Source organism: Lolium perenne, chromosome 2 (genome assembly GCF_019359855.2).
Source record: "Lolium perenne isolate Kyuss_39 chromosome 2, Kyuss_2.0, whole genome shotgun sequence".
Taxonomy (NCBI): domain Eukaryota; kingdom Viridiplantae; phylum Streptophyta; class Magnoliopsida; order Poales; family Poaceae; genus Lolium; species Lolium perenne.
In genome coordinates this window covers 5,886,935-5,910,262 of record NC_067245.2, presented here as the reverse complement: position 1 = coordinate 5,910,262, position 23,328 = coordinate 5,886,935, and the positions used below count along the sequence as shown (strand labels likewise).

Here is a 23,328-nt window from a genome sequence, read left to right as displayed (position 1 = left end):
GAGATCAAGATGTACCAACGTTTCAGTATTCATTATTGATAAGTTGACTGGGAAAGAGATTATACCAACAATGAGGGGGAAATCTTAACACATAATTACGGCCCACCACCAAATTTGTTAACCGAGATTGTTATGCCAAATGTAGCGACAACAAATGCTACTGACCATATCAAACTAGTCGATCCCGAAGGAACTACCCACACTGGCAGTATAGCACTGCGCTGAAACAGCAGGATGCAGATCAGTCGTAGAGTACCAGCTCGGGCCCATATAGCTCTCAGATGACCATAGGTGGATTTCATCCAGGATCCCACGAAGCTCAAGAACATGTGGAGAAAAAAAACCGCGCCTGCAATAATAATGGGCGTAAACCCAGTACCCCCAGGTAACACAAGGAAGAGTGCTAGAGCCACAGTGATGATCAACGCCAGGGCTGCAATACCAAGGGCAAATGTCCCAGTAATCAGGTTTTTCAGGCGCGCCCACCCATTTGACATGGCAAAACCAGCACGCGCACAGAAAAACGTGGCCGCTACAGAGCAAACAAACGCGATGGAGTCGGAAACCACAAATGTCTGGAAAGCAAACACATTAAAGGTCGTGCTTGTGTCCATCTGCTTGAGCACGTTGAAGGGCGCCAAGAGTGCTGCATTCAGAATAAGTACGGCGCACACGGCCAGCATAGACGCTGACTTTCCCACTCTTTCCGATTCCTTCTCCCAGTCTGGTTCAACGACATTTCCAGCCAGGCGGTCCCAACTACAGACACCAAAATCACCTTTTCCGTGTAACAAGTCAAAAAATATCCATTCCCGAAGCCCCTGGTCAAATGTGTGTACAGGTTAAAGAAAAAAGAGAGGGCCAGTATTAATGAATACTACTCTACTTCAGTATACTAGCGACCAGCCAAACAGCCTAGTGATAATAACATACCTTCATGGAGATCACTTTTGGGTGAAGGCTCAAGAATGCCAGATCAAGAGGTGTGTGCCCCTCCTTGTTAGCAAAATTGAGGTCAACATCACTGTTCCGCATTAAAGTGCAGAAAATTTTCTCACTTGCATTATTTACGGCAGCCTCATGAGAATTATTTACCACATCCTCACTTGCATTAAGTACGGCCAGATGAAGGGCTGTATTCCCATTTTGATCCATCGCGTTTAGAATTCTTTTAATTTTCTTTTGTTTACAAACATAACGTACTATCTCAGGCTTTTTCTTCTCGACTGCAACATGAAGAAATGTCTGGCCGGAAGCATTGCGTGATGAGTCGCAGTACGGACACTCTTTAAGCAACTTTATTACTGTAAGGAGTCTACCATGTGCAGCAGCGATGTGTATGGGGAGTGATCCTGTAGAGTCCGCGTACAGGGGAGAAAGTGGGTCTTTATCCATAATAAGTTCTACGATACCTGAGTCTGCCAAAAAAAGTGGGTCTTTACCCAGAAACATGCAGAAGAATTCCAAAATGTTATTTTCCCTACGTTTTTTTAAACTTAAGGCCTTAGCCCTGCTTTAAATTAATAAAGCAACGACACATACAGAGTTATGAGTTATGCAACACACTGAGCCACCGCTCCCAAAACCACACCATCGACCAGAACAGCGAGTACCCGCTCAACCACGACACAAAGCCTACCAGGTCCCCAGACCGAGCCACACACCACAGGATAGAGTACAACATAACATATCCAGAGAGCACACGAACACACACACTCTGCCCAGGTACATGGCGATGTCATATCACCGCCGGCGCCGCCAACTCCGCATGAAGCCTCCGCAGGGTCTCCATCGCCGCGTCCAGCAGCCCTCTATCCTTCCACTTCACCAGCATCCGCCATTGCTGCATGTAAATGATCATTTTGTACAAGGCATCAGCCGGTTTGCCAATAAGAACACCCTCCATAGTAAGCTTATTACGAATATTCCATAACGTCCAAGCTAACGCCGCGAAGGAAAACCAAACGATCCTCCTATACGCCCCGGATAAGCCATGCGATATAGCAAGGAAATCCCCTACCCCGGCAGGGTTCCACGAGCAATGCAGGAGTTCCCTAACTCCCGCCCACAGAAAACGCGCCAAGGAACACTTGAAAACAATATGATCACAGTCCTCAGGCTCGCCACATAAGGAGCAAAGCCCATTGGACGGACCTCTCCGTTTGGCCACCTGCAGCGAGCACGGTAGTTTGCCCCAGAGGAGCTGCCACAGGAACACTCTAATCCTGGGAGGCACCCTCGTCCTCCAGACTTCCCTAAAATGTGTGACTGCAGCTCCCTGCGACAGCCTACAGTAGATGGACTTGGTGGAGAACTCCGCTGATGGTTCCAAGTGCCAAGATATCAAATCGTCCCCTTCACTTGCCTGAGTAAAGTCCAGCTCCCTAGTCAGGTTCTCCCATTCAACCGCCTCTGCTAGAGAAAAGGGTCGGCGAAACCTCAAGCGCCACCCCAAACCATCCCTGGCCCCGGATAATGTAATAAAAGGAGAATCACAAAGCAGCTGAAAAGCACCGGGTATCTATCCCTCGGGGAGAGGTGCCCACCACCAATCCAGCCAAAAGAAAGTCCGTCTCCCATTACGGACACCGTAGCCGCACCAAGCTTGAAGTACCATTTGACTTTCTGGATAGAGTTCCGTAATTGCGATCCCTTAGTCGGTACTAGAGGTGAGAAGAGATCATGGTCCCGGAGGTATTTCGCCCTAATCAAGTCCGCCCGAGAGACCTTCGGCATTATGATAAAGCTTCCACACCCATCTAAGCATAAGAGCGATGTTCATATGCACAGTATTGAGGATCCCTGCACCCCAACAGCCTTAGGACGACATACCGTTGCCCAGTCAACCATGTGGTACTTACGTTTCTCTCCCACTCCTTCCCAAAAGAAGCGGGAGCGGACCTTGTCGAAAACCGCATGCGTTGAATCGAAGAGCATAAACAAGCTCATAGCAAACAGCGGTAGACTCGACGGGCGGAGTTAGTCAACTCCAAGCGCCTGCTGAAGCCAAAAAGGTCCCCTGCCATGGGTCGACCCGTTTGGCAACTTTGGTTGTAAGAAACTCCCGGTCCGAGGCTCGAAGCGTCTTATCACTCGAGGCAGACCCGGGTACTTAATGGGAATTTTCCCAACCGCGTTAAGGAGCCGAGCTACCCGCTCTGCTCCAAGGAGGTGGTCCCAACCACCACAACCTCACTTTTGGCTAGATTAAGCTTCAGACCGGACATCAGCTCGAAGCTAAGTAGAACGAGCTTCAGGTTGGCAATCCCTTCGTCTGTCGGCTCGATCATCACCATAGTATCATCCGCATACTGCAAGTGAGTGACTCCCCCTGGAATCAGGTGGCTCACTAAACCCCGGATATGCCCAGCCTCCTTAGCTCTTGCCAGCATGGCCGCCAAGGCGTCGACCATGAAGTCAAAGAGAATGGGAGACAACGGGTCTCCCTGTCTGACCCCCTCGCGTTCCGGAAGAAGGGGCCGATCTCCCGTTAACATTTACCGCCGTTTGGCCACCCGAGACCAATTGCATAAGGCGATGAACCATAGTGGACGAAAAGCCTTTCCGAAGAAGGACTTCACGCAGAAAATCCCAGTCGACCCGATCATAGGCCTTTTCAAAATCCAGTTTGAGAAAGAGGCCCCCTAGCCTTTTAGCACGGAGCTCATGTGCAATCTCATGTAAGGCCAACACGCCCTCGTGAAGGGCCCTACCTTTAATAAAAGCCGTTTGGGAGCGATCTATCGTTCTATGAGCTAACGGTGCAAGACGAGTCGTGTACGCCTTCGACACAAATTTAAAAATCACATTGATAAGAGCAATAGGACGGTACTGCTTGATAGAATCTGCACCTTTAACTTTAGGAATCAAAGTAAGGATCCCGAAATTCAGCCGAGAAATATCCACCCTCCCTAGGGCGAAATCGTTAAGAATCTGAAAAACAAGGGGTCTCAAGGTTCCCCAAAACCTTTGAAAAAACGCAACTGGCAGGCCGTCCGGCCCCGGTGCCGAGTCCACTTTCATGTCATGAAGAATCCCATCAAGCTCCTCGAGCGTAAACGACCTTTCTAGGTCATAGTTCTCCTCGTCGGAAATACGTTTGTCATCCGGCCACAAATTTTGCGCTAGGGTGAAGGCCCTAGCTTCACCACCGACCCCATCGGTTGGCGGTAGAAGTCGTAGACATGTCCCATAATAGCCGTCTGATCCGTAAGTTCCCCCGGTCCGAAATCAGCACGAGGAATCCCACATTTCCGCCGACGCCCGTTGGCAATCGCGTGGAAATAGGCCGTGCAAGCGTCCCCTTTAAGGAGCCACCGCACGCGATCGCATTGCCGCGCATACTCTTCCTCTAAAGAGTCCAAAGAAACCACCCGATCTTCAAGATGGTAGCGAAAGGCCCATCCTTCCTCATCTAAACCTGATGAGTCCGCGACAACATCGAGCGCCGCAACCTGAGCCAGCAGCCCAGCTTTGCGGTCTCTCTTTTCCTTCCCTAGGTTCGTTCCCCATCCCTTGAGGAATTGACGCGTCAGTCTGGCCACACACATCCAGAGTTCAATCGAACCCCTATGCGGCCCAAAGTCCGACAGAAAGAGCCTAGTTTCCCCGAACTAGGTCCAAAAACCCGGAACACCGAACCACCAAGTTTGAAAGATGAACCTGGAGGGTCGACACCGCTCATCCTCTCCGCTCTTAAGTAGCAATGAGTGTGATCCGAGCCAATCCGAGTGATCGCGGTGAGTGAGCAGAGCGGGAACCAGGCCTCCTGTGCCGGGGACACAAAAACTCTATCCAACACACATCTCACCGGAGACAACTGTTTGTTAGTCCAAGTATAGCGCGCCCCAGCCCTTGCCACCTCCCTTAGAGACAGGTTGGCTATCGCGTCATTAAACCTATGAACCCGAGGCCAATTGATATTGGCATTATTCTTATCCCCGGCCCGCCGGATCAAATTGAAATCCCCACCCAACACCACCGGGTCCTGATACGAGCTGACCTCCCTAACCAGCTCATTCAGAAACTCCTCAAGACGCCGATGATCTGCAGGTCCATAGACCAGCATAAACCACCACTTCTGATTGGTTCTTCTTTGAAGAAGATGGGCACTAAGGTAGAAGGTGCCCTTCCTCCAAACCCCAACCTCAAAAGTCTCATCCCGGAAACCCAGCAATAGGCCTCCCGAGTGTCCTATCGCTGGCAACCAATTCCAGTTGAATTGGCCGCCGACTTCTAGCCTCCTGAGCTCAGAAGCCGAGAAATCCTGACGAATAGTCTCTTGGAGACCCACGACATCTACCTTTTCAGATCGCAGATAATCTAACATTTGGGTCCGGCGGCCGCTAGCCCCAAAACCGCGGATGTTATATATGAGGCCTTTCATTGCAAACCTGCCCGTTTCCCCCGTCCCTTTCGGGTCGACAGCATTGGCCGCTTCGCGCCGCATGCTTGGGCTTGCTTCGAACACCGGAGCTACTCCGCACGGGCTCCCCAGCCCAGATCCTCAACCAACAATGGCGCCTCTTGCGCCGCTGCCTCCCCTGGCAGCCGCAAGCTGTACTTCCTTCTCCCTCTTAAGAGCAAACTCTTCCGCAATAGAGGCCTGGGCCAGCTCCCTAGCTCGCACCAAGTCCAAAATCTCACTCGGCGAGCCCCGGCTCGGGTTGAAAATAATGCAGCTATCCACTAAGACATGAGCAAGCTTATCATTGGGGAGAGAGACCAGAGAGGTGGGAGGAGGCGTACCTGAGTCCAGGTTCTTGTCGGCGGCGAGCTTCTTGGCCTTCTCGAGCACCGAAAGGTTGGCCGCCGCCTTGGAGTGTCTTGAGCTCTTCCTCACGGACAGCGGGTTGTCCTTCTTCTTCTTGAGCGCCCTGGAGTACGTCGCCGCCAGCCTTCCCCATCGCCTTCTCCGACTCCGCTGCCCCCGCCGGCACCACGCCGCCGACAGTGGCGACAGACCATGTGGTTCGGCGAGGCCGGCAGCTCCCCGTCACCGCCACCCGCACCCACGGACAAGTCATCGTCGCCAACACCGTCACCCGAGAGCTGCCCCGGCTCCCCCACCGGGCCGCAGCCGGCCCAGGTCCAGCCCCATGTCCACACTTCCTTCCGGAGCCGGGTCCGAGACTTGGGAGTCCGTCGACAGCCTCCGCAGGCCGGGGGGGACGCAGCGGGCACCAAGAGCGAGCGAGGCCGGCGGAAGGACGCCAAGACATCGCCGGTCCCCAAGTTCGACCCATACTCATCAAGGAACCCGAGGCGTGACTCCGTCCCTCCCGGGCCGGAGGAGCGCCGTGGTACCCCCAAAGACCACTGCCCACCTCCGCGCACTTCTGCGCGTGCTCCTTTCCCTTGGAAGCATCCTGCGACTTCTCTCGCCACCGCCTTGTTCCTCTTCTCCGTATCCTTCTTCCCAAGATCATTCCATTCTTCCTCGGAGGGAGAGAGAGGTCGTCATAGTCCTCATCGTCTTGGTCATCGTCCCCGGTGGCGACGGAGCGGGGCCGGCCCCGAAGAGTTGCCTCCACTCCGACCGCCCAGCTCAGCCCGCACCGAGATGTCGTAGCCTTCCCCATTCACCACGAGCCGCACAGCTGCCCTTGACCCTCTCTCGGGAACTCGCACCGGAACCGCATGCGGATGGGCTCCGTGCGGAACTTGCGGAGTGACAGCTCGTCCACCTCCAAGGGGCGGCCGATCGGCACCATCGCCGCCATCGTACGGTCCACCTCCATCAAGTCCTCCGAACGCCGGACAGTGTACCCAAACGGATGGCAGGCTCGGCGATGGTTTGGGGCTAAGGAAAGCCTCCCTTATGGCCACCTCCACCTTGTTGATAGGTAGGAACAGCTTGCCATGCCTCGTTCCCATACGGCGTGGCCTGAGACGGAAGCACACGGAGAACTCCGTCTCCGAGAGGCGGCAGACCTGCCAGTCCCACAACTCGTCCACCAAGTCCTTGAGCTCATCCGAGAGCTGAACCGGCGAGAGAGGGGTGCCCTTGAACTTGATGACTGCGGAGAAAGTCTCCCCATTGCTCTTCCCCTTGATCGGATCCACCTCAATCGCAAAGAAACCAGCCCCGGCAATGGCATGCCCCATGGTCCGCAAGCGTAGGAACTTGCCGCGGACGTGCGGTTCGCCGACGCATGCCCCTCCCCGCCACGCATCACGCAAATTGGCTCGAATGTGCACGTAGATTGAAAGTGCCCCGGCGCCCACATTTGAAACATTCGGACCCGACGCGGCTCCCGCCGGTAAGGCCGTCCCTGCCTTCCCCTTGAGCTTGCTAGTGCCAACCTTCCCAGCTGCCGGCCCCTGCTCGGCAGATTCTTGGCTCCCGCCGTCGTCCGTCGGACGTCGCCGCGCCCTCTCCTCACGTCGCCGCTGAGCTTGCCACTGTGCCGGGGCCGGACCCAGCCCTCCCGCCGCCGAGAGCCTCCACCGCCTCCGCCACCGAAACCGAAACCCCGGCCATCGAAGCGCTGCGCCGAATGGCCGCTTCCTCCCCGGAAGTAGCCACCCGAGCCGCCCGAGCCATCCGCCCGGATCGACCCGAGCCACCGCCTCCGCCATCTCGCCGATAGGCACCACCGCCGCCGCCACCGAAGCCCTCCCGACGGTAAGAGCCACCGCCGCCGCCGCCCTCCCCGGCGGAAGGGGCCACCACCGCCGCCCTCTCGCCGGAAGGCCACCACCGCCGCCGCTGCCCTTCCCCGACGGAAGGAGCCGCCGCCGCCGTTGCCACCCTCCCGGCGGTAGGGGCCGAAGTTGTTGCCGCTCTCCCCGGCGAAAGGGGCCGCCGCCGCCTTCCCCGCCGCCGACCCTTCGGCCCCGCCTCTGCCATGGCCGTGACCTTGCCGCTGCTCCGCGCCCCAACGCCCGCCGCTCTGCTCCTTCCCGTAGCTCCCGCCACCGCCGGAGCTCCCACCTTCCCCGCGATCGCTTCCGCCACCAAATCCGCCGCCACCCCCTCCCGACGCCGCCTCACCACCCTCGGCGTCGAGCCGGCGTTTGTTGCGGCCGTCCTCGCCCATCGCCGTCACCTCCGCAAAGGAACGGAGAAGTGCAGGTGGATTAGATGGGCGGATGACGAACTTGGATTGTCGAGAGAAGCGCCGCCGCACCTCTTCTCCTCTGGCTAGAAACCCTAAACTCGGATCGAAACGCCCTTTGGCATCCACACCCGCGTTTAAGCCCGATGGAAGCCCCTTCCGGGCCCGTAGGGCAAGAGAGCGAAGAGGCCCAGAGGCCGTCGACGGCCCACGGCCCACGTACGATCCCGGCGAGCAGAAAGTCTTCCGAGCCCAAAGACGGCCTCCCAAAGCAGCCGGCCCACGTCCAGCCCACCAGACGGGCGCGGGGCACCGTCCCTCGCGCGTTCACCACCCGCACCACCGGCGCGTCCCCCGACGGCGCCCGCCGCCGCCGCAACATCCGCCCGCCTCGCCGATCGTCCCCAAGATCGCCGCGGAGCTCGACGGAGAAGACAGCGGCCGCAAGAACCTACGGCCCCGCCGCCAGGAGACGTCGCCCAGTCTACCGAATCTGGAGCCCTGGACCGACGCGAAACGCGAACCCTTGCCGCCGGGCGCAAAGGCCCGCCGTCGACGGTGGCGGAGGGAGCCCCCGAGCTCCTCCGCCCGCTGGATAAAACCAGCTAAGGTGACCGGGGTCGTCGTCCCCCGACGCCCCTCCGACGAGGAGGAGTCCCCAGATCCCACCTCCAAGTCCTCGAGGATCTGGCCAACCCCATCGTCCTCATCGCCGACCTCCGACAGCACCCAGAAGCGGCCAAAGCTCCGCCCCATGCCCTCGCCGGGGGACGGAACAGAGCAGAAAGACCCGGCCCTGGTCGCCGGCGGGGGCGAGCGGGCCGCCGTCGCCCCGCCATCGCCATTCAAAACGCCTACCCCTGTCCGTACACCCATTATTGTTTCACACACCACTCTCCTTTCCCTACGTTTCAAGTAGAGTGATGCCAAAAAATGCAGAGGGGTGCTCCCAGATTCATCTCTCTGTGATGTAAGACTTGCATTCCAATCCAAGAGAGTCTTAATCAGCCCTGCAATTATCATTAACAAGATTAAGCATCTTTTGGTTGATTAGAATTCGGTCATCGAATTTTAAATTGCAAATAAGAAAAGCAGAGAAAACCTTTTACAAATATTGGGGTCCATACAATTCTCTCAACTTTATTGATCGGTGATGTGGTGAAAGTTTAATATAAACCTATGTCCATGAACATGAACAGTCCATCCTGAGTTTTTTAAACTTGAAAATTTTGAACAAAAAAAAACAAAAAGCCATGACCTCTGCAACGAGGCCACAAGCAGGAAATTGTTGATCCCGGCTGCGCATTTACCGCAGGCGTGGCTACAGGCCATGGGCTGCCTTTTGCTTGGCTAGGCAGCCTCCGCAGGTTTCCGCAAGAGTGGTGACGCTTCGTGTTGGTCGGCTTTGACGTCGGTGTGGATCTGCACTTTTTTTCGATAAAGGATGTTTTATTACTTTGAATGTGTGGATCTGCACTAGCCATGGTTCTGAGCTTGGCGTGGCAGGCAATTTTTTATGTGCTTTGGAGAAGCAAGTTGCTGTGAAGTCTGATCTCCTAGGGCACCGGGGACGTAATTCCACTTCCACCTTCATTATTGGTGAGCGACATCCATCGGCTATTCTTCAGAGGCTTGCGGCGGCATGTCCTAAGGTTTCGAGGTCAGAGCTGCAGGTTGCATGCGTTATGGACATCGTTTTGTTTGGAAAGTGCTACAGATGCAAGCGGTTGTGGAGGTTTTGGTTGCATAGGCTTAGAACGGATGTAGGGCTGTCAAAAATATTTGAGCTCGACAAACTGTTAGAGAGTTTGATTCTCTATTGGCTCGACTCGAGTTCGGCTCAAGGGCTAGACAAGCCGAGCTCAAACCCTATCTCAGGCTCGCGAGCTGGATGAGCTCGAACATTTCGTCAAAGCTTGTTAGTTTTTCTTAGATCAGGTAAAAGCCCGTTACGAACAAATTTACTAGGTGGCCGATATTTATTTGCGTAATATTATGGAAACTGCTGGGCGTCCCCCGGGGGATCTGATTTCCCAGCCCCCGGGTCGCCAGCCGTCGGATCGACTATCTTGGACGGCCAGATCTGGTTTTACCAAATGTAGCAAAAAATCACCTCCCGGCAGCAAAAAAATAACCCGCTTTTGCTACATTGTAGCAAAAAACGGTTCAGTCAAGGAATCAAATAAAAAGGCTAGCTCGCCGGAGACCTCGCCGGAGACCTCGTAGCAAAAAAAATACTATTGTAGCAAAAAAATGCTAATGTAGCAAAACCCAACATCATCGAAAAAATTGACGAAGATCTCGCCGGAGATCTTGTAGCAAAATTCCTATACTGAAGTAGCAAAAAAACAAAATAATTATAGCAAAAAAAGTAGCATCACAGCATTTTTTAAATGTCTATGGCAAGGTCATTGCTATTGTATCAAAACAGACTTCGCCCAATAAGGCACCGAAAAATACTTAGAAGCAGAATATATACTAAAAGTAGCAAAATATTATAACAATTGTAGCGGAAAAATACACTATTCTAGCATCGCGGCTTCGCAAAGACTTCGAGGCAGCAAAAAGCAAAAAGAAATATATAGCTATGTAGCTAGTGGAGCAAAGTTCCCAAATCAGGACACCCTCAACCACGGCGGTCGCAAAACACAGCACTAGCGAGGCGGTGGATGTGAGCATGAGCGCTGGCCGGGGAGGAGCCTCCACTTCGGCCGTTGATGCAGGGGCAGGGCCGTGCCCGAGAGCAACTTCCACACGGTCGCGCTTGCGGAGGACCTTCTCAGGAGCGGGCCGCGCTGACGGGTGGAGCAGCTCCCGGACGGAAGCGCCGGTGAAGGACCAACTCGGCGATGGGGCGCGCCGGCAGAGGAGAAGCTCGTGGGTTGGGCGTGTCGGTGGAGGAGCAGCACGGGAGTGGGCACCCGCAGCAGCGTCGTCGTGAGCCACGAAGCGCGGAGGCAGCCGGCCAGCGGCGACAGGATCTCCGGCGCCCGATCTCCCATCAAGGATGCCCATGGCGGTGTGGTTTCGCCCGCCTCGCCGCGCAGCGGCGGCCGGCCCCGACGTCGGTAGCACCCGCAGCAGCGTTGCCGTGGGTCACGAAGTGCGGCGGCAGCCGGCATCGACGACAGAATCTCCGGCGAGGTGGTTGTAGGCAGAGATGAGTTGGGGAGAGGAAAATAAGGACTCACGGGAAAATGAGTGGAGGAGGAAGAAAGGCTAGTTTTGGTGGGACCTACAACATGGACACGCGGCACGCACGCAAGGCGGGGGTTCGGACGCTGCGATCCCCCGGGGGAATCTAATCATTTTCCTAATATTATGCCATTGTCATTCTTCCTTTCTCGCAGTCCAACTAACATAACACTGGCAACTCACATACCCATTCTCTTCTCACAAACAAAAAAACGAGCCCATGTCTTGAGACAACGAAATATTAGGCAGCCTGGTACAGCCCATTGGCCCATCACTAGTATATGTGCTCTGCAGCAAAACATGGCGTGCACTGCTTTAGTCCCACCTCGACGGCAGATGGAGAAAATAGCTGAAACTACTGCTATAAAAGAGGGCTCATCAGGGCTGTTCACGACAACAGAATTTTGGCTTCTTGTACTGCCGATCAGGCGCTGGATAAATAAATTATTAATATTATACTGATTAATAACTACCGAGCTTTTATGAGCTCGTAAACATTCGACGAGTCGAACCCAAGCATGTCCCTAAGCTCGTGAGCCGAGCTCGAGCTCTCCCATTGGCTAGTAGTGCAAGTCCAGCTCGAGCCGAGCCTAGCTCTATTTGCTCAAGCATGCCTCGTTGACAGCCTAAACGGATGCTATGTTGTTCTGCATGTTGGCTGTTTTCCACAATCTCCGCAGTCAGAGTCAGAGGGTCACCGCACCAATGGGTGACAATGCTGACGCCTATGGACGCTGTCGACAGGAGTAATGCCAGAAGGAAATTGTCGAGCTTGTGTTTGCATTTGCTGTCATCCCTTGTTGATAAGGGTGATTTGCTTGTTGTAGTTCTGGTTTTCATCTATATTTTCTCCAATTAACTGGACAACTTTCTTCGTAATTAATGAGACGAGGCAAACTAAAAAGAAAACAACACTACTGAATGCACTAGAAAAAAGTGGAGGGAAGTAAAATTGCCAATAATTAACATGCATACCTTTGTCTAGGAGAACCACGGCAGCGTGCAATGCTGTTTTTCCTGCAGGGCCTGCACAGGATGCCGCATTGTATGGCCTTTCTGTGAGGATAGAAACGATCTTAGTCCTTCGTAAAGTGGTAGCCAAATATAGTGGAGATACACTCTCATTGTCCACCATCTGCACCACTAGGGGGGCCTTTAAAATCAGTATGTTTACAATGTCTTCATTTCCATGGCGCACTGCCTCGTGTAAGCATGTCTCTCCTTTGAGATTTTGGGCCCTCATAAGCTTGGCAATAACTTCATCTGTATCCCTTTCAGACTCATACCCCAAAAAAAGTGTCACCATTTTCTCACTCCCTCCAGCAGCCGCACAGTGGAGTGGTGTCTCTCCTCTGTTATTCACTGCTAACAAGAGCACCTTTGCTAGGTCTTTATGGTTCAACAAGATGTCATTCACTAGTTTATAATTTTCAAACCTTGCAGCAATATGGAGCAACCCGTCCCCATCAGAGGTGACTCGCTGCCATGTACTGAGAAAATCGGAGGATGCTAATGTAGGATCAGGAGCACTCGACACTGCAGACGCTTCTCTACTGGAACTCGAATGAGCATTATCTAGCGTTATGGAGTTTTCTGTAGATACCTCTGGCTCTGCGACAATGTTAATTGCATGATCAGATGGTGCATTATTTGATGGACCAACACCGCCATGCTCTCCCTGATTTCCAGTACTAAGTCTAGCATCATCCCTCCCAACCTCTTGCAATATGCAATCCATCATCTCTCCTGAGAAAAAGAGTCACATACACAGTTCAGTCAATCGATATAATAATCGACGGATGGGATTAAAGACAACTCGTTCACTTGAGAAAATAGTAAATGGCAGAGAAAGCATACATAGAAGTATGAAATACAAACATATGCACCATGATAACCAGCAATTTAAAGTTGCACCCAGGAACACCTGCTCCCGAGTAAAAACCAATTGAGTTATCAAGTTTTTAAAAATATCACAGATGTCAACGTTGGAGTCTTGTAAGTTCACGCAAAAAGATATTTATTACATCATAATTAAAAAAGGAGAGTTTTTTACCTTTTAAGAAAATTAAAATGTGCTTTTGTCCAGAACATGGAATTGCTTCTTTCGACATGAAAATTTGCATGATAAAGGCTCAAATATGCACATGCATAATATTTTATAGGAATGTTTTGACATTTTATTCTTTACACATTTTACTGTTCATCCTGAGTGTAGGTTCACTTGGGAGCCAAAAGCTTAAACTGATGGAGAAAGGTGGGCAATGCACTTACACTTCAACACTTGTCATGTGTTTGTGACAACCACTAGGGAAACTTGGGACTAGTTATTGCTACCACCATTGAGATCCCCCTTTTTATTTGAATGTCACCCCAAATTTAGAGCTTTTATCGAATGGCACTTGCTGACAATATGACAAGGGGGGCAATAAGGCCATTCCATGCTGCAGCCAGGAGCACCTTGCTCCTGACAAAAAAACAAACTATTTCCCAGTTTCAGTTTCTTTCTTTTTTTAAAATACATATGGAAATACTCAAGTCCATAGTGTATTTGAAAATTTTCATGTAAAACATTGGTTTGACACCCGTAAAAAAAATAAGTTTTGTATTTCTACAGCATTATTTTTTACTTTTCGTAGGACATAGAAATGTTTCTTTGTTCACGCAACTTTACAAAAATGCTAGAGACTCAATGTTTACATAGTAAATCTTTCAATTTGTTTTTCATTTTACCATCCATCAGATGCAGGTGCACCCAGGGGCATTTAGAACAATTTTTGCTGTTGAATAATGGTGTAACCTGCAGAAACCTGCTACAGTCCCAGCTGCAAAACCGGTGGAGCACTGGCAACCACCAGCGGAGGACTTGATCAAGGTAAACGTTGACGGGGCATTTAGAACTGCAGATGATAATGGAGGGGGCTGTGTGATCATCAGAGACCATCATGGCGACTTCCAGTGCGAAGCACGCCAGTTTTTTCCCCATGTTGGTGATGCGTAAGGGGCAGAGCTTCTAGCTTGTCGAAGGGGTCTCAGGTTAGTGCAGGAGGTAGAGGTTCAGAGATTGGTGCTGGAGACGGACAGTGTCGGAGTGGCAGCTAAGGTTCAGAAGGTTGATCAGGACAGGCCCTTTCATGGGCCATTGGTCGTGGAAATGAAAAACCTACTAAGGGGCTTTGGCGATTCTTTGGTGCATGCAGTGCGGAGATCAGCGAATGAAGTTGCACATGTTTTAGCAAAGTTAGGTTGCGAGAATAAAATATGTAATTCGTGGTTTGGAGTAGCTCCTGCCGCTGTTTTTTTTTCGTGAAAACGCAAAAGACTTTTGCGTTTCATTCTGTTGAATAGATAAGAGTTTACAATCCTCCTAGGAGGCATGGTACATCAGAATTGTGGGTTAATTAGTGGACATCCCAGTTCGTTGGTAAGATTACTCGTAGCCCTTTGGCGCCCAGATCTTGCCAAAGGGCGGCTTCGTCTTTGATCCTGGCCTCGAAGATGCATTCATTCCGCTTCTTCCAGATCATCCATGGCATGAGCAGGGCAGCGGATGGCCCTTGCATGTCCAACTTTGCCTGCTGCCACCAGGCCATCAACGAGGCCTCCTGGTTTGGCGCTCTCGTCGGCATCCTGAGCCAGACCAGGACCTCGTGCCAGGTTTCCCGAAAGAATGAACACTCCAGTAGTAGGTGTCGCATGGTCTCAGGCTCCTGGTCACAAAGTGGGCAGCGTGGGTGATGTTGCAAGCCTCGCCGTGCAAAGCGGTCGGCGGTCCAGCATCTGTCTTGACTTGCAAGCCAATGGAAGAATTTTACCTGCTGCGGCGCCCACATTTCCAGATGAGCTTCCAAGAGAAGCAGGTCATGGATCCATGGAAGGTGGAGAGGTAGCAAGACTTGGCCTTGTATGTGACGTCAGCTGTCCATCTCAATTGCAGGCGATCTGGCTCCTCCCGAAGGTGGGCTTCATGTACCAGTTGCCAAAGCTGCAGCTGTCCTATCTCATGTATGCCTAAAACCCCATGAATGTCACATGCCCAGCTGTTGCCATGTAGGCCACCAGAAACTGTTCTGATTTTGCGCCGCCTCTTGGGGATGCAGGCATAGAGCTGTGGTACAATCTCATGCACAGACCGGCCCTCGATCCATGAATAATCCCAGAACAGAGCCTTCGTGCCGTCTCCGATGATCATGGTGGTTGAGGCGCGGAACAGGTCGCGTTCATGAACAAAGAACTGCAAGTCCAGCCCACTCCAAGCTCGGGTGGCATCGGTGCTAGAGAGCCAGAGCCACCTCCAACGAAGGGCAAGCCCTTGACGTTCCAGGTCATCGACGCCAAGGCCTCCATGTGAGATGGGACGGCAACCACGACGCCAGTTCATGTGGCAGTGGCCTCCATTGGCATCAGCACGAGCTGCCCATAAGAATCCCCTTTGGATCTTCTCGATTTGCTTCAGACATTTCTTTGGCGGTGTGTATACCAGCAGCTGGTGCACGGGGATTGCTCCCAGCATAGATTTGACCAGCTTGATCATCGGAGATGCTGTCGACAACCGGCTGTCGACAACCGGCTGCAGCTGTGCAGCCATACAGTGAGCGGGATGCCCAAGTATCTGATGGGGAACTCCACAATTGGGCATCCAAGCTGTGCGTTGATGGGCATGGTCTCTTCCAGGTCGCAATGAACTAGAGTTGCAGAACTCTTCGTGAAGTTTACCCGAAGGATGATGCGACGCCAAAAAGCTGCAAGATGCTCTTCACCGCTGCGACGCCGTCTGTACTTGGGTGGCAGAATAGCATGATGTCATCAGCATATAGGGATTGTTGAAGTGTATAAGTGGATTGCACTAGCCCTTTCCATCAGGTTGAACGTTTGGTTGTGTTGGCTAGTGCATGAAGCTTAACATGGTACCAGAACCTAAGGTCGCGAGTTCGATTCCTGGCTTTCACAATTTATCCTAAAATTGTTGTTACCCCCTCGGTGTTGACGTATTGGCCTCTTGAGCGATACCTCTGAGTCACAACACGTGTTGACTTGTCTTTCCCGTAACACATGAGAGGGGGTGTTAAAGTGACTTTTGGCTGTGTTGGCTAGTGCATGAAGCTTAACAGGGATATCACCGGAATTGAGAGCCTGGGGTGGAGCTGCTGCTGGATGCCCATTTCCGTGGCTCTTCTGATCAGCCGGCTAAGCACGTCCACAGCGAGCACAAAACTGTGAGGATAGTGGGTTGCCCTACTGTAGGCCTCGTCAATGCCAGATTGGTGGTCCTGGCTCGCCATTGATGAGTGTGCGTGTACTTGCCGACGAGAGCAGGATGGCCAACCATTCCAAGAACCTGTCACTGAAGCCATATTGGCGCAGAACCTCAAAGAGGAATGGCCACAATATGTTGTCGAAAGCTCGGGAAAGGTCGATCTTGAGCAAGACTCTCGGGGCTCCCAGCTGGTGCAGGATCTGTGCAGATTGCTTCACTAGGACAAAGTAGTCGTAGAGGCTGCGGCCCGCGATTGATTGTGGCTGACTAGATCGTCGAGTTTGGGCGCCAGGCGTAAGGAGAGTACGTTGGCGAAGATTTTAGCTACCAAATGTATTAGGCTTATGGGACGGTAGACTCCGAGCTGGCTGGCGTCCGCGTATAGCTCTAATTCTCAAAAAAAAAAAAACGCTTCTCCTTGGTAAAGATACTACTTGATTTAGCACAAATATTTCACCTGCCACCTAGGTAAGAAATAACTTATCCTGAGAATGGCATATCAACCATTAATATATACGCAGAACTGAATCCAGGGGTTTGGGGTTCAGTCCAGCAGTATTCACAGGCAAGTACAGTGGTACAATAATGTATGTCCTCGATCATATTGTCCTATATTTGCGAGTGAATTCAGAGTGCGCAAGTGGGCACACTCACCTGCGTCATGATAGTGAGTGTATTGAGAGTGTGTGTGTCAATGTGTATGTCTATCACAGTATGAGAAAAAAGACACATATCAAGCCTCCAGAAAATCTTTTGAGCGGAAGGCCTACGGCCGATTTTACATATAAAGCTTCCAGAAAATCTCACCAGGAAGTTCTTTAATCTTCAAAGAAACTTCATTGAGCAGATATACATTGTTATCCTTGCAAGAGAGTATATATGCTAGAAAATCCTTCCGCAGCTCCCTTGATTCCTAATAACATATGACATCCAGTTATCTACAATATGTAGGCTAAAATAAGGAAAAAAAAATTAAGGTTGTGAGTCGGTGACCACTTACAGTCGGAAACCATCGAACAAGTTGATAGCCGTCCCACAAACGCATGAAATTGAATACGAAAAATCCACTATCACAGCTACCAGTGCAGAGAGAAAATAGGGTCAGCTAAAGTATGTTACACACAACTACACAAGATATAAAGGAAAATATATAGTTCATAGTATGACAAGTCCGCAAACTCAGTTTTCCATCAAAGATCATTGAACTTCTTCATGTTCGGCTTCATAGGTGAGCAAAAGTTGTAAGGATGGTGATTCTAGCTACTTGAGATCATTTCCATGCTGATAAGAATCATACACATAGCTGAAAATCAATACTTCAGAAAATATGATATAGATTCCTACATCTGATTCAAAATCGATGTCATTCAGAGAGTTGATTTTGGTGTGCAATGGGTGATTGTGCAGGCTCAGATCAGCGGTGGAGAACATCTTTTTCTCGCTGAATAGGCTCACCACCTAAGGCCAATGCGAGTTCCATGCACCTAGGCAACCGCCTGCTTCTTTCCACCCTTGCCTTAACTGCAAGAGCCCTAAAATTATCTATAGTTCTGTAATTTAGGTGCATGATACTCAAGAAACTAGCTAACCTTTACATAATATGTCCATCTCACATTTGTTTCATGCTAAGCCAAACTGTAAAAATATGGTCCAGATGTGGTTGCTAAATAGTGGTACGCTGTTGTTGAGAAGTAGCTATGGAAAAGTTATTTTCTTGTTTGGCAAACCAAAACTATGTTTAACAACAACAAAGAAACAATAAAGATATCTCATTGTTGAATACCACTGGCATGGTTTTCTATGAACCAGCACATGACTTCAAACTCATTTGATGCCTATTATACCAAAAGCAGTTTAACAAAACAAAAATTGTCATACATCAACATAATCCCAGATAGAACCAAAATACTACATAACATTATGCCTCTAGCCCACCTTCTGCCTGGCATATGGTTATTGCTACATGTCCAGAAAAGAGCAGGATGTAATGGCAAGTGAATCCTACATTGACGGCTAGACAAAGTAAGACACATGTATGTGTGGGGCCTAAAGTTAAAATTGAAGTTCCACAGCATACAAATTAGGAAATTGGACAAGTTTGAGAACATCCAAATAATCAAGGTTAAAAAAGCACTAAGTGCTAAGCGAGCGGTGGAATTAAGCTTAAGCGTTTTGTATGGAACCGTACAGACAGAAAACAGGGAAGCAATTCTGGGCATCCAGGAGCAGAGAAGTAGAGGAGAGTGGTGGTTGCTCCGAGGAAGGAGAGACGGCGGAGGCAGAGAAGGGGCTACGGCAGTAGTGCCATCTTTGTTGCTGTGCATGTGTGCGTGAAAGTGAAGACGTGGGAGAAAGAGATGAAAGATGTAGATGTACGACTCAGATTAGAAATGATAAATAGCTCAGATTGGATTAGCGGACTAGGGTTTGATAATGTGCCTCCCTGGGCCAGTTCTGTAGGAGGAAAGAAATCGTGAGCATAAGCATGAGTCTCTTATGCCCTAATTACGCTAATGGGCCTTGTCGGCGCTTAAGTAGCCGCTTAGGGCCTAAGCGAAGCGTTTTGCCATCGCTCAGCACTTAAGCGAACGCTTAGCAACACTTTTTTTAACCATGAAAATAATTCATGAAAAACACATACTTGTCCTGTTGTTTAGGTACTCTGGGAAACTGGTACTCCCAGCTACGGAAATCAATTGCAAAGTTCATGGTTATGGTAAGTGCATCGCAAACATTGCATCTTGTTTTCTGGTGACGCTCTGCAGGGTCAGTAACATCTTCGATATTATCTTGTAGAGAATCCAGAATACTGAGCTTCTGATCACACATGTTGAAAGCGTACAAAGTCCATTGATTATGTTGGTCATGAAAGACTGGGATGAATACCTAGATACAAACAAACAACACTGCTCAACTTGTATTTTCAATAAATCTGTTTCACATGCATACAACTCGAATGGTTATCATAACATTGATTCTTTGACTAATTTACAGACCAGATTGTTAGCATATATATGAACATTTTTATAACACAACTAATTTATTCACCCTAGCTTTCTATTAGGTAGAGTGAGGACAAGATCATACCATATGTGATTGTGAAGCATTATACAGAATTGATCCACGATAAAATAGATTTTTTAGATCCACGGGATCTGGAGATGCACTGAATGATTGTTCCGTCCATTCTGAATCAACATAGTGCCTCCAACCCAGACACTTGGTATTCCTAAAATCGTGAGCATCCTGTCTCCTCATGTTGCTAACAACAAAATTTAACCAAGTGCTGTCCATGCTTTCTTTAACCTTCACTAATTTCTGAATATCTTCATCCCTTATACAGATAACACCCATACCAGACGGAAGAGCAATAAGGAACCCTATTATGAGCCAACAGATGAAGTAAAAAAACCAATAGATATTAAAATAACACCTATCAAACTCACCGCTGCCATATAGGTGATGTATTACTGGTAGTAGCATGATATAAATCCTCCAGTATTTTTGCATCTGGTCTACAAAGTGATTGCCGTTTCACCAAGAAAGGAGACTTTAATGCCTTGGATGGCTCCACTAAAATCTTTGTCACAGGAGCAACCTTATACAAGGGTGCCCCTATCATTGCTTTATAAATGAATAAGACAATAAATACAATGTTAGTTGGAACCATCTAGTACAAATATACATAGTCAAAGATTTTAGCAAGCATGTTTAAGCTGCAGAAATCCATTACTTTCACAAGATAGTGATATTTTAAATGCTTTATTTAAACTTTGAAGAGAAAACTCTCACCAGAGTTAATGTTTTACTTATTTGATGCTCCCTCCAGTTCATAAAGTTTGAGATGTTGGATACAGGTTTAGTCAAACTTTGACTACCTGATACCCAAAATGCTTAAGATAATTAGACAGGACACTTGTAACAATGTGTCGGTTTAATAAGTATATAGCATACTACAGAAAACTGCTTACTATTGTCTTTGAAAGATTGTGTTGGTCTCCAGTCACAAGTACATACATACCCCATACTTCAATATGTAGTATGGATACTCCAACACTACAAATTAAAGTAATCTTGCCATATTTTTCTTCATGTATAAACTCGATATCTCAACTCGCTTTGCTAAAATAAAATGGAATATATATTTCTCCTTTCTTTTGAGCTGAAACATAATCCATCTTACTATAAACAAGTACTGAAGCTAACTTAGTTTTCTAAAAAGGCTTACATTTCGGAACAGAGGTAATATCAGTTACATGTACTAGTTACTAGTCTTTGATCTATATCTAGTTCTAAATATGTACACGTGTTACAGTACATTCGGGCCAACGGGACAGACTAGCAGTACTTAATACAGAAGCATATGTTAATTCACTTGCACGTAGTAGTTTTTCCGTCTCTAGAAAAGTTCATACTCCCTTATCTGCTACTAGTTTGTTATTTTTAGCATTTGTATGTGCCCCAGCCGATAACCAAACAGGCAGTTACTGCTCAAATGGTAAAGAAGGGAGCTAGAGTGGATGTACAACCCCACTACCTGGCTTTCAAGTCTTCATCCTATTTATACTGTAGGAGTCCACTTACAGTTCTCTTTCAAAAACAAAAGGCAGCCAGTAAGTTAGCTTGTTGTGGATCCATTATATCAGATACCCCCCACACACACAAACAGAGTTTTTCCCATGGGTTGCTTTAGAAACCAATTTTTTCACTCACTTCTGACTACACATCGCTATCACCATTAAGATTAGTGAAATAAATAAAAATGTAGAGTTTTTGTTACCAAAATTCTCTGAAGAGAGTCTATTACCAGGCGCTCCATGATTACTCGCTGAGAAAGGCATTTCTTATCTACCCTGGATAAGCACACCCCTGTCAGCGACTTGATCAGAAGTTGTACTCTTCAATTCAGGTAGTATGTAGCTTGGGAGCGATAAACCATTTGGTGCCAACTTGGAATTCAGAAGAACATTCACACTACTGAAAATTATCACTTCGCTGAAAAAGAAAAATGATACAACAATGTTACCAAAATAGACTTGCAGGTTCAGGGGTGGAACTTTGATCATGTATATCATGAACCAATCCACAATTAGAGGAGACAGTAAAAAAAAAGATAGTAAGCCAGACATGATTATGAAAACATCTAAACACGCAGACATAATTAGAGATAGTGGTATTGTCATCCATGTTAGTAATGGCTACAAAGTATCTACCTAGTGGCATCGGAAGAAGCAGTCGCCCCTGAATATACATATAATATTCACTGAGAATGACATTTTTGATATATTCTGGATAAGCAAACCCCAGTATCAGGAACTTGTTCAGAAGCCTGATAGTCTTCAGTTCAGATGGCATGCAGCTTGGCAGCACTAAACCATCTTGTAGCAACTTGGAATTCAGATAAACATTCACACAATTGAGATAACCTACTGAAAATCATCCCTGAACCCAATGAAATTTGATTAGTCTCTTTATAATCACTACATATTTAGTGCTCATTCATACTCCGAACCTACTATTACAAAGCAATGAACCCAATCAAAAAATGTTCTAGCTCCGCCTCTGGTCCACTCACCGGTTCAGGGGTGAAGTTTTTGATCATGTTTATCATAAATTAATCCACAATAAAAGAAAAATGGAAAAAAAATAGTAAGTTGGAATTGGTGAAACCATTAAAATACATATAATGAGAGATTTCAGAGTAGTTTCATCAATCTTAGTACTGGCTACAAAGTATCTACCTACAGGCAATGAGGGAAGCAAGTAGGCTTTGAATATATACCTTGGAGAAGAAAGCTGAGCGAGATAGTATCTGTGAGGACCAAGAGAATTCCTCGGCACGGATTTTATAGGCACACACTACTAGTACATAAGTAGTACCAAACATGGAGCTTTCAATAAGGGTGGTGGACTTGACTTCGTTTATTATTTTTGGCAGAGACTTCATTTATCTTATGGAGACTTAGGAGAGTTGACTGCATTTCACCCGAAAAATAAGACTGTACAATAAAAAATCATCCAAAGAGAAATGCCCAAGTTGTACATGTTGGACTTGCAGATCAGAAATTACACGCCTTTATGTGTGAATTGTGCGTAGACGTTGACCTGCCCAAGTCGGTCAAGCACAGTTCTGTCGGCAGCGCCAGCCATGAACGGCAGCGACTCCTTGGCACTCTGCATCGGAGCATCCGTACATTGAAAATGCTGGCCTCCCCTGTCCTCAACAACGGTGGCATGGAGGGCGGAGCTGACGCTGGTCGTCGGCCTCAGCGACATTGATTTGATGTGCTTCTGCAACAGATGGTGAAGATAAGAACTGTGATCGAACACCAAACCCAGCTGAAGCGAACAAATCCATAAAACCTTACCATCGGTGCCAACGATGGAGGCGGGGACAAAGAGAATAAGGAACAAACACATATTAGGAACCACGTAACACTACTGCTGGGAGTTGTTTTCTGTTCCTCTGCCTCCACGCCGCCGGCGAGCTCGCCAGCCGCCGGAGACGGCGGAGAAGGCGACCAAGTCTCAAGATTATCGAAAGAGCTACAGCAGCGCTACATTACCCGGCCCATTAAATTGTTCTATGTCATTCACTGGAAAAGGCCCAAACGAGAAATACGTGGCCCAAAGGCTTCTCAGTAAAAGAAGCCCAAAAGGAAGCCTCGTATCAAAAGCAGCCGGAGCTCTCCTCGCCAACCTTTTTCGCAACCCTGCACCCAGCCAGCCATGGAGGACACCACGCCGCCGCCGCCGCCGCCGCAGCAGCAGCAGACTGAGCTCGCCGGGGATAAGCGCAAGAGGGAGGAGGAATCTCCG

At 49.2% G+C, this 23,328-nt stretch overlaps 1 protein-coding gene across 3 annotated transcripts; it reads right to left on the bottom strand.

Annotated features, from left to right (window-relative positions):
* Positions 1 to 4: 4 nt before the first annotated feature.
* Positions 5 to 22,402, bottom strand: LOC127331010 (uncharacterized). Of its 3 annotated transcripts, none has more exons than XM_051357098.1 (12): positions 22,292 to 22,391; positions 21,723 to 21,951; positions 21,317 to 21,504; positions 19,956 to 20,133; positions 19,597 to 19,843; positions 19,151 to 19,395; positions 17,510 to 17,585; positions 17,317 to 17,422; positions 12,231 to 13,001; positions 8,973 to 9,070; positions 934 to 1,488; positions 5 to 821 (listed from the first exon to the last, which is right to left on the bottom strand). In XM_051357098.1, the coding sequence occupies exons 3-12, from the start codon at positions 21,348 to 21,350 to the stop codon at positions 96 to 98; spliced, it is 3,036 nt and encodes a 1,011-aa protein (XP_051213058.1). In that variant the 5' UTR covers positions 21,351 to 21,504; positions 21,723 to 21,951; positions 22,292 to 22,391; the 3' UTR covers positions 5 to 95. The 3 variants fall into 3 exon arrangements, with proteins under 3 accessions (XP_051213058.1, XP_051213060.1, XP_051213059.1); XM_051357100.1 differs by having other exon boundaries at positions 19,597 to 19,835; XM_051357099.2 differs by lacking the exon at positions 21,723 to 21,951 and having other exon boundaries at positions 22,292 to 22,402.
* Between the last annotated feature and the right edge of the window lie 926 nt (positions 22,403 to 23,328).